Source organism: Cebus imitator, unplaced genomic scaffold, assembly GCF_001604975.1.
Source record: "Cebus imitator isolate Cc_AM_T3 unplaced genomic scaffold, Cebus_imitator-1.0 Scaffold325, whole genome shotgun sequence".
In the NCBI taxonomy this organism is placed as follows: domain Eukaryota; kingdom Metazoa; phylum Chordata; class Mammalia; order Primates; family Cebidae; genus Cebus; species Cebus imitator.
Window position 1 is genome coordinate 1,367,524 of NW_016107640.1, and position 11,265 is coordinate 1,378,788.

An 11,265-nucleotide genomic window follows, 5' to 3' on the forward strand; every position below is an offset into this window, starting at 1 on the left:
CACACCATGTTTTGAAATCAGCCATCTTTCTAGGCTTGAATTCTGCTTCTGTCATTTATTAGCTGAGTGACTTTCGGGCAAGTTATCTAACTTCTCTCAGATGTTTTGTTGAATAAGGGGCTTCTTTAATAATAACAATTATAAAGCATATTGTGAGAATTAAGTAAAGGAAAGTTAGGACTTTTCTTTATCCTAATCAAAGCCCTGGGATGAATACAACCTGTATGGTTCCTTTCCTTGTTGGTAATACAGCTTTACCTTTATTTTACTTATTTAGAATTTTGTAGTTTAAAATACCACCAGCTAATTATAGATGGAAATACTAATTTTTCTTGATGTGCTTATTAAGACTGTTCTTAAGAAGTGAGACCTAGTTCTGAAAATAATCTTTACAAGAATGTTAAATAACTACAGTGTCTAAAAATATTCATTCCAAAGCTCTGTCATCTCACAGAAAATTTTAGAAAAATAAGAATATTTACTTTTTGCCACTTAATGGTGACAAAATATATTCGTCAATTTGCAACTTCTTGTTTTCTTCTTAAATTTAAAATGATAATTTCAGTGTCTGGTGGGAGTTGACTTGAACTTGATTTACTTTTTTTTTTTTTGGAGATAGAGTCTTGCTCTGTTGCCCAGGCTGGAGTGTAGTGGCACAGTCTCGGCTCACTGCAACCTCCGCCTCTCAGGTTCAAGCAATTCTTATGCCTCAGCCTCTCAAGTAGGTGGGACTATACAGGGCCTGTCACCACACCCAGCTAAGTTTTTGTATTTTAGTAGAGATGGGGTTTCATCATGTTGCTCAGGCTGGCCTCGAACTCCTGAGCTGAGACAGTCCACCTGCCTCAGCCTCCCAAAGTGTGATTTACTTTTAAACCAGGTACATTTCATAGTATATGCAAGGTAACTTCCAGAGTCAGCCAAAAGTAACAATTTTAAGTCAACCCTATGATTTTGTTCATTTATAGAAGTTTATGAACTTGAGATCATTCATTAAAATTCTAGTCTTCAGCATCTTCAGATTGTTTTTTTGCTGTTATTGTCTAACCTCATTTTTGGCAGAGCTTTCGTTCTGTGGTCAGAGCCCATTGGAACGCTGCAGGATGGATGCCAAGCTGATTGGTGTGGCTTTGACATCCTATCTTGGATGAGACATTCTTAAGTTTCATCAGATGACATGGGCCAGTTTAATAGCTATTTTCATTATGATACGAAGAACAATTTGGGTGGAGGAGGGGAATTTCTTAATAATAAGATCTACTGTTTTAACAATGGGTGAGCATAGTGGAGCAGAAAGAATGTATGGCTTCTAGAGTAGACTTTGAACCACATTTCTACCATGTTTAAGGTTTAAGTCTCAATAGCTGTTAAATGGGTTAGTATTGGGTTTAGTTATTATGATTATTCGAATGAAATTATACATGTAAAATACCTGGACCTCTACTGGCACACAAAAAGTGCTCAATAAATGTTAGCTCTGGTTCCTTACAAGCCTTTACTAAGTCCTGTCAAGCAGAGTTGGTTGTCATTCAGCTCTTCAGCAGCATTTTTGTGATGCTACAGTGAGGCACAGGCCACTTCTGCTCTTCACTTCTCAATTCTACCCAGAATGCACCATGTGTTCAGCACTCCACACCGCTTTTTTTCTCTTACTCCCATTTTAGTGTGACCCCTTACCCTGCTCTAGACCCTCTGGCTTTCCTTTCTTTCCATCTGTTCCCCTCCTTTGCTGCTCCAGGAGAGAGCTGGGGGAGGTGGTGGTGCCAGCATTTCTTTTCCTTCTGAGGAAGGAATTTGTGGTAGGGTTTGGGTGGGGACCGAATCTCTGTTCTGGAGGTCAGGGTAACTTCCACTCTAAACACACAAACATGAAGGGAAGAGTTGTGGGTTTACTGGGTGTGGGAGGAGCAAAAAGGATGCCTCATTACTTCTCTGCTCCCCACAGGCCTGACTCTTTTTCCTTCTGTCACACAAATAACTTTGATGCTTCATGCATCTTTCCCTGTTTCTGGAAATTACAGAGCCTTTCAGAAGATTTTGGGAGGGTTTGGTAAGACCGATAATACTTTTTGTCTACCCTCTTGAAAACTAAAAACACTCATACAACAAAAGTTTTTTTGAAAAATTGTTATGGGCAGGCCCTGTGTTAAGTGCTAAAGAGACAAAGTTTAAAAAGATGCAGCTCTCCTTGCAAGGAACTCACAGTCTCTGGAGATAGGCACCCAAAGCCATCATTTAGTGGGATAAGGGTTCTAGCAGCAGATCATATAAGATAATGGAGATGTTGAGAATGGAGGGCCAAAGGAGGAGAAGTCAGGAAAGGCTTCCTAGAGGAGGTAGCACTTGAACACAGAATTGAGGGATAAATAGAAGCTTGCTGCTGAAGAGGGAGGAAATTATGTTTCAGATGGAGGAGATAGCTATAGCAAAGCATACAAGTGTGAAACAGCATGGCTTGCTCAGGGTAGAGTCAACCAATAGTTTTCTATAACTCGAAGATAATAGTGGCAAGTGAAAATTGGTGGAGAAGGGGATGAAATGTTTAAGAATATATTCCATCAAGGGACTTCAACAGTATAAATAATATTCTACTTCTGAACCTAAGTGGTGGACATATGGAAGTTCATTACATCATTCTTTCATTCAACAAATTATTTATACACACAAACACGCACACACACTCACACACATATATTCTTTTGTATGTATGACATATTTCACAACAAATTAAAAAAATTCAAAATATACAATGACTAAGAGGGACAATTTTCTAGATTTCCTGATTTCTTTAACATTTTTTTTTCCTTTTTCCTGGAAAGCTCATCATGTGCTTTTAGAATAATAGTAGTTCCTGAATTTTTTATGCCAAAAACATGCCCTGAGGGCTATGTGAATTACTTCATAATCATATGGAACAACCACATTAGTGTCAGATTTCAGAGGAAGGGGTGTTGGTGACGTTTCACAATTTCTTTCCTGCTTTAGTTCATAGCTCAGAGGAGCACTTAGTTTTCATAATAGGCTTGTTTGAATTGTGACATAAAGCATTCATTTTTCCAGACATTCACAATAGGGTATCAAAAGTGAGCCATGGCAGATTCCGAATTGCCAGGCTGCTCATGATTTAATACAGAAGCTAAGAAAGATGTGCACTTGTGCTATATGAAAAGCAAATAATAAATATATGTGGAAGTTAGGGAGAGAAGAGAGATCATATGGGTCAAATTCTTTGGGTTTTGAGAGCTGGTTAATTTACCCTATTAGTGTTGTTAGTCTTGTTCCCAAAGTGTCTGGGGCATCAGAAGCAGTTGCTTTTCATGCCCACACCTCCAGTGTTCCTTCACGGACAAAATGCAAGTTAGCAAAACTTTGAATGAGTCATCTGTATCACAATCAAGAGCCTCTTAAGTGTTGTAATGGTAGTAGGATACCAAAAGAAAGATGACTGGTGGGCCAGGTGTGATGGCTCTTACCTGTAATCCCAGCACTTTGGGAGGTCGAAGTGGGCAGATCACCTGAGGTCAGGGGTTCAAGACCAGCCTGGCCAACATGGCAAAACCCCATCTCTACTAAAAATACAAAAATTAGCCGGGTGTGGTGGTGCATGGCTGTAATCCTAGCTACTCAGGAGGCTGAGGCAGGAGAATCACTTGAATCCAGGAGGCGGAGGTTGCAGTGAGCCGAGATTGCGCTACTGCACGCCAGCCTGGGCAACAGAGCAAAACTACATCTCACCAAAAAAAAAAGAAAGAAGGATGGCTGGCGCCTCCTTAAACCTGAAAAACTGTGTATAACCCCTGAGAAGGTAAGGGCACTGCTGGGTGAGCCAACTTTGTTTGGTGCCCTTCTCTGGCACGTACTAGCGCCAGCATGTTCCTTGAACACGCCTTTCTAGTGCTCTTCTTTTAGACTCTGTCAAAATCACCTCATCACTGCCAGTCAAACCTCATTAAATTGTATTGTGGAAGGACAGATGTCTTTTATTTTCCTTGCAAGCTATTATGCATCTTAAATCTGTGCTAGCATTATTTTCTCATATTTTAGCTATTATGAAAAATATAGCCCGTCTTCATTTTATTCTTATTCTTATTTTTTTATCAAATTGTTCATTCGAATTGTCACAAATCTTTTATGTGCATTTACATTTTATCTAGTTTAGGTTTATTTTCTCATTTCTCCCTCTCCTAGGTTTTTTTCTTTAATCATACTACCTCAAATCTCAGGCTCTTCTTTTTCCTTCTCCTACCTGTTTCTACATGATAATTTACTCCTTCTTTGCCTACTACTTCGTGAACCTCTCTTCTGTAAGCCTCTGATTCGTGCCCCATCTCAACCCTGCTTGGTCGCCTCAAACCCTGGTATGGCTTCACGGAAAACCCTGAGCTAAGCCTGTAGAATGCTGAAATTTTTCTCATCTCTTTTCCTTCTCTTGCCTTATCTCAGTCTTAAGTAAAACGGCACATATGTGCTGCCCACAAACTATGGGCCAGGAACTTGGCTGACCTCAGAGGGGATTCAAAGATGGCTTTGAAAGAATATATAGTCTGGTATAGTGTGGTAGGTAGATTCATAAATAACTAAAATAAGGTCTCAGATAGCAATAAGTGAGATGTTTGAGAGATTCACAAGATAAAGAGGGACTAGATTTAGAGTAGTGTGAGTGGAGAAGAGGAAACAGGGATCACTGAAAGAGAGCCTAATCCTTTATTAGCTAATCATGACAGAACCCAGTTCCATATCAGGGGCCTTCCCTTGCCTTGCTGGGGGTTGTGTCTGGTTTGATTCACTTTGGCCAGGGTTATCATTTTCTAACTGCTTCTGTTTCACCAGGAGGACCTTCTGCAGTCTTAGTGGGCAGTGTCTATCCCTGTTTCAGATTCTTGCCTGTCTCACACTGTATCCCATTTCTAGGTTTCTCATATGATCCAGTGGCCTTGTCTTCTTGCCTGCCTTCCCCCAGTCTTCTCACCGGATGTGACTGGACAAGTTTAGTCCTATTCTTGCCATGTGTATTTGCGTTGTGGCCTGGGGGAGGAGTGGGAGGTAGGACTGAAAGTGAAGAAGGCAGTAGGAAGTGGCATGTCAGGTTGAGATTTCCCTATTTCAGCACTTAAGGTATATATCCTCAAATTGACCCCCTTCTGGTATAGTTATTTCTACAGGGTCACTGATCTCATTGGTTAAGATGGAAAAGAACCACAGAAAGACAGTGGTAATAATAGGATGTTTTCTGACCTATTTCTCCTTGGATGCTTTCCCCAGAGATAAAGCTAAGATAAAGAGGAAGTTGGTTATCTGGGTGGTGTTTGGTGTTTAAATATCTTGCTTCTGGTGAATGTGAGGGCCTTAGCCTCCCACTGGTTATTTGTAAGTGTTGTTAACATCTAGCCCTTAGAAATCTAGTCTTTGGCAAAGTACCCACTCTTTGCAAAATACTTGTGCAAATTTGAGCTGGAACTCCCTAATGACACAGAGCAGGAAGGCACTTTCTAAATTTAAAGTCTCCTCATGTTTAGGCACTGGTCAGTCATGCTTTTACAAACTCACATGGACACATTTTTCTTTTTTTGTATTTTCATCACTCAAGGTAATAGGTCATTTCGTGACTCTGAATCTCTCTTTTTTTTTTTTTTTTTTGAGGTGGAGTCTCGCACTGTCACTCAGGCTGGAGTACAGTGGTGTGATCTCAGCTCACTGCAACCTCCACCTACTGGGCTCAAGCAGTCCTCCCACCTCAGCCTCCTGAGTAGCTGGAATTACAGGCAAGCATCACCATGCCTGGCTAATTCTTGTTTTTTTTTTTTTTGTTTTTTTTTTGAGATTTCGTACTTTGTTTTTTAATACATTATAATCCAGCTTATTTGACTAACAGTTTCTCCATCTCTTTATCAAGAGCATGAATAGTCTTCCTCCAGAGTCTTTTCCAGCTGCATAAATTCAACTTATTCTAAGGAGACTCTCCTCCAGTCAGCTGGCTCCTTCCTGGTGCTTTGCTCAGGCTTCTTGGGATCTGTCCTGCCTATGTTCTTCCTCTCAAGGAAGTTCTGTAGTTCTGTATCTTACCTTGGAGAAAGATCACGACCCCAGAGACACTCAGAATTGGATAGGTTCTCAAAGCTCACTTAGTCTACTTTACTTTCTAGTGCCTGAGTCACCTCTATACCATCCCTGCCGAGTGGTGGTCCAGGGTCTAGTTGAAAACCTCCAGTACCATGAAACTCATTGCTTTGACCGTAATTTTTGTATTTTTAGTAGAGGTGGGAGTTTTGCCATGTTGTCCAGCCTGGTCTCGAACTCCTGACCTTAAGTGATCTGCCTGCCTCGGCCTCCCAAAGTACTGGGATTACGGGAGTGAGCCACCATGCCCGGCCCGACTCTGAATCTCCTTATATTTATGTGTCTTTTCTGGAATCAGTAATGCCTTCCAGAAAAAGCTACAAAAATGCTGTCTTTGCAAAGTAAGTTTCAGAGTGGGAGCAGTTAGTACATGGAAATATTTATTGCATGAGTAAGGGTTTAATGATATGTACAGATATTACTCAGTTTATCGACTGTGTACCTGAGAAAAAAAGTTGTGAAACAAATTTCAGTAACACGTTTGATGTACGACATTAGAAATCACTTCCTATGGAAAAAACAGTAACAATCCCACCCTGTACTTATATATTGGTTTATGCTTTTCATGAAGTTTCTATGTGGGTAAGCCTTTGCAATAAACTGGAAGACTATTGTCATCTTTTTTTTTTTTTTTTTTAAGACAGAGTCTTGCTCTGTCACCCATGCTAGAGTGCGGTGGCATGATCTCTGCTCACCACAATCTCAGCCTCCTGAGTTCAAGAGATTCTCCTGCCTCAGCCTCCGGAGTAGCTGGGATTACAGGTGCACCACCATGCACAGCTAATTTTTTTTTATTTTTAGTAGAGACAGGGTTTCACCATGTTGGCCAGGCTGGTCTCGAACTCCTGACCTTGTAATCTGGCCGTGTTGGCCTCCCAAAGTGCTGGGATTACAGGCGTGAGCCACCACGCCCGGCTGTCATCCTCATTTTATAGTTGCCTGAAATAAAGGCAAAGGCTCATCTGGTAGCCCTAGGACTAGAACCTATAGTCTAGTTCCATACTCTTTTCTCTGCAAACTGTTTAGATTAAAAGTTTATATGTGTTGATAATAAGAGAAAATCAAAGCAATTTAGTGACCTTTTAATCATGCTACTTATATTCAATTTAAAGAGATGCCTTTTATTCTGATCTTTCAATAAATTCTTACTAAGCACCAGCTCTGTGTCAGGTACTGTTCTAAGTACTGCTTATAGTGTTGAACAATGCAGACACAGAACTTATGTTCTAATGAGAGAAGAGAGACAGTAGGTAAGTAGATAAATAATAACATATCAGAAAGTGATTTCAAATAGTGAATAAGGGCTCTGAAGAATGTAAAATAGAGAAGGGTAGTAGTTTCGTTTGATTTCAGCTAGAAAGATCCGGGACGGCTTCTCTGAAGAGGTTTACATTTGAGCTAACATCTAAGTAAGAAGGAGGCAGGCATAAGCAGATCTGGGAGAAGTACATTATAAAGGGATTAATAAGGGCCAGGGTCAAGAGACAGGAGCAAACAAACCCGCATTCCTGAAGAACTAAAATAAGATCTGTGTGGTCTCGGCTTAGAGGTCAGCAGAGAAAGGAAAGGACTGGTCATTAAGGCCCTTGTAGACCAAGGTAAGGAATTTGTATGTTACTGTGATGGCTATTTGTCCTGCAGTTTTCTTGTTAAAAATGTCCTTTATTTTATAAAATGAGGGTGACATTAGTTAGTAGATTGGTGTTTAAGTATGTTGCCTCTGCTGAGTGTGAGGGCCTTTCCTCTACTTATCTGTAAGTGCTCCCAATACTTAATGATTTTATAATCTTACTTGGCAAGACTAAAAGTTAGTATTAACTAACTAATTAGCCTTATGTCAGTCCCCAAACTTTAAAAAAAAAATTTTACCAGCCATGAAATCTGGTAGTTTGGAAACTATGGCAGTATACCACAGCAGCTTCCCAATAGGAAGGTTTGAAAATATTTGTCAGTAATGAGGTTAACATAGTATCTTGGACAGTGACATGCTGAAATGTTTTTCTTACAGGAGATGTTTAATTTAAATTATCTTGAATTTCAGATCTACCTCTCCTTTTGTTCACCCACTTTCTTTTCTCTTTCTGCTATCCGTAAGTTCATCACTAGGTCATTTAAATTTCTCTTGTACTTGGGAACAACCTTGTTACAAGCTTCCAGAACTTTGTGCCCAGTACTTAGAATAGTCACTACATTATCACAGTTCTTCGGGAGGTTGCTCTACATTTAACATACTCAAATCCAAATGCTCTTTCTCAAAGCTCCAAGTAAATTAGTACCCTGATTATTGTTAAAATGAAATCTAGAGGTGAATTTACGTGAAATGAGGATATAGATACAGGCCAGAGACCAGGTTCAGTCTGGCCTGTGCCAGCCATATTTGATTGCATCATGTCTTTCCTTTGCTGGCTGTATCTAGGATTCCTATTTTCTTATGTGATTTGTTCATGAAAATGGGCATTTGGGTTTAGTGTATGCTTGTTTTAAAGGGAAATTTCTTCCCAGAGAGCCCAAGCACATAAAATACTTCTTCAATGAGGTATTTGAAAGATTCATGCATATTACTATGTTTTGTTCTTTTCTTCAAAACTGATCGCATAATCTTCTGGCTTAAGTCCAGAGAGTGTCTAGTTGTGGCAAAATATTTGCTGCTTTAGGAATCCCTAATGATTACCATGCCTTTTTAATGGTGTTGAAAATACAGGAGCTAAGTTTATTAGTGACTAGATGTGCCATTTTTACCATTTCCCACTCATCTTTATAAAATAATGAGGGCAAAATGTTGAACAGTGTCTTTTCAGTTTTTAAAAATTTGTTATTTTTATTCTCCTCTTCTCCCTACTGTGATGGCTACTAAAGGATGTCCAAGAAATCACTAAGGCTTTGTGGAGCACGTGATGCAAACCGCTGTGAAAAATCTAAATTGTAAACCCAGCCATAGAAAGATGGCTGTGCTGTTGAAACTGGCAGAGCCACAACACTAAAGCTTCAAAAATAGATGTATACATTTTAACCTAAAATTACACTTTCAGGTGGCATTTACTGTATAAATCAAGGAGACATTTAATTTATTAAGCTTTGATCATGACTGTTTTTTGAGAACACACTTTTTATATAATTTGGGAATGGTGGTGCTATGAGGGCTAAAATATTTTTTGTTTACTAATTTAAAAAGTAAATTTCAGCCTGGCATGGTGGCTCACACCTGTAATCCCAGGACTTTGGGAGGCTGAGGCGAGTGAATCACCTGAGGTCAGGAGTTTGGAGACCAGCCTGACCAACATGATGAAACTCCGTCTTTACTAAAAATACAAAAATTAGCCAGTGTGGTGGCAGGCGCCTATAATTCCAGCTACTCAGGAGGCTGAGGTAGGAGAATCGTCTGAACTTGGGAGGCAGAGGTTGCTGTGAGCCAAGATCAGCCCACTACATTCTAGCTTGGGCGACAAGAGCAAAACTTTGTCTCAAAAAAAAAGTAAATTTCATATTGACCGAGATTTCTTTTTTCATAAATTGTTTAATTATAAATAGTCATAATGTGTTTATATATTATTGTAAAATAATTGACTTGCTAGTTTAAATTTGTTTGTTTTTGTCTTCTAGTTTGCCAGGGTTTGGATACCTGATCCAGAGGAAGTCTGGAAGTCAGCAGAGCTGCTCAAAGATTATAAGCCAGGAGATAAAGTCCTCCTGCTTCATCTCGAGGAAGGAAAGGTGAGGTCTCACATTCATTTGTTGTCATTGGCATAAAGTGAAGGGAGTTCAAAAGTGTAAGTTTACTGTGAAGTAAACTCCCAATGGAAGTTAAATTTTGAATTTATATAAAATTTTTGCTTACAAAATTGGTAAAAATGGTAAACTCAATTTTCTATCCTGATAGCATTTTTAATGGTATAGTGAAAATAGCAGATACTTGAAAAAGCTTTTATTTTGGCCTATGAATTTATTATGATTATCAGGTTTAGATTCACATCTATTCCTAAAACTCTTGCATTTAACTGGTGTGCTATGGGGAGTGTCTGTAGTGTTTTTAAAAAGAGGCTTGGTGCCAGGTTTTAGAGGAGACTCATTGGTGGCAGGATGGAGAGCAACACTGAGGGAAAGACACTAGTTGGGACAAAGGCAGGGAAGAATTAGGCCAATTAGGAGAGTTTTGAATACCAGACAAGGGAACAACGTATTCAACATTTACAGGTCATCTGCTCTGTGTTAGGTGAAATGTTATGCACTTTGGACTGGATTTACTCATGTTAAATTTCACAGCAATCTATGGTTTGACAGTTGACATAATCACTATTTTTCAAATAAAAAAGCCAAACCTCAGAGTCATTAAGTAGTTTTGCTTGAGGTCATACGGCCAGGAAATGACTTGTGGAATTTGAAGTGAGATTTGAACACAGATGACTCTAAGATGAGTGCTTATACTATTTGACTACATTGGATTTTTGCAGATTACTGGCCATGACAAGTTGCTTAAGGTGATGTTTACCATGTTATTCTCTGTAAAGTTGCTGTTTTCCCTTTGTAATTAATGAATATCATTGTGTTAGGGCAGATACCTTGAGGCCACTCATATATCCTGTTTCTCCTTAAACATCGACTGCTAATTTTGTGAAATGTTCATTAGTATGTCTTGCCTGCAGCAAGTATCATTGTTGTGTTCTAGTGGTGATTCTCCATGTCTTTCATTCCTTTTACATTTATTAACTAGAATTCTTCTATAGGGAAGGAAGTATTGTTTCTTCTACCCCATTTATTTATTAATCATTTATTTATTTATTATGGGCCCATGGGTATTTCTTTTATATTCTTCATTACTATCATTATTTACTTTATCAAACAAATTATTCTAGCTTTGATCATTAAGATTGCTCTTAGATTGAGTCCTTTGTTTTTTTGACAGGTCCCTATACTTTTTTTTTTTTTTTGAGACTGTGTCTTACTGTGTCACTCAGGCTGGAGTACAGTGGCTTGATCACGGCTCCCAGACTCAGCCTCCCTAGTGGCTGGGACCACAGGCGTGAGCTACCATGCCTGGCTAATTTATTTATTTGTTTATTTAGTAGAGATGGAGTCTCAATATGTTGCCCAGGCTATTCTTGAACTCCTGGGCTCAAGCAGTCCTCCCCCCTTGGCCTCCCAAAGTGCTGG

General features: G+C 39.3%; 1 protein-coding gene across 4 annotated transcripts in view; it reads left to right on the forward strand.

The window, feature by feature from the left end:
• MYO5A (myosin VA) overlaps positions 1-11,265 on the forward strand; it is a 214,798-nt gene that overhangs the window by 78,846 nt on the left and 124,687 nt on the right. For all 4 annotated transcript variants that reach the window (XM_017504607.2, XM_017504603.2, XM_017504608.2 and 1 more), the window contains exon 2: positions 9,718-9,828. In XM_017504607.2, coding sequence (XP_017360096.1) covers positions 9,718-9,828 — 111 coding nt within the window. The remainder of the gene's footprint in view (positions 1-9,717; positions 9,829-11,265) is intronic.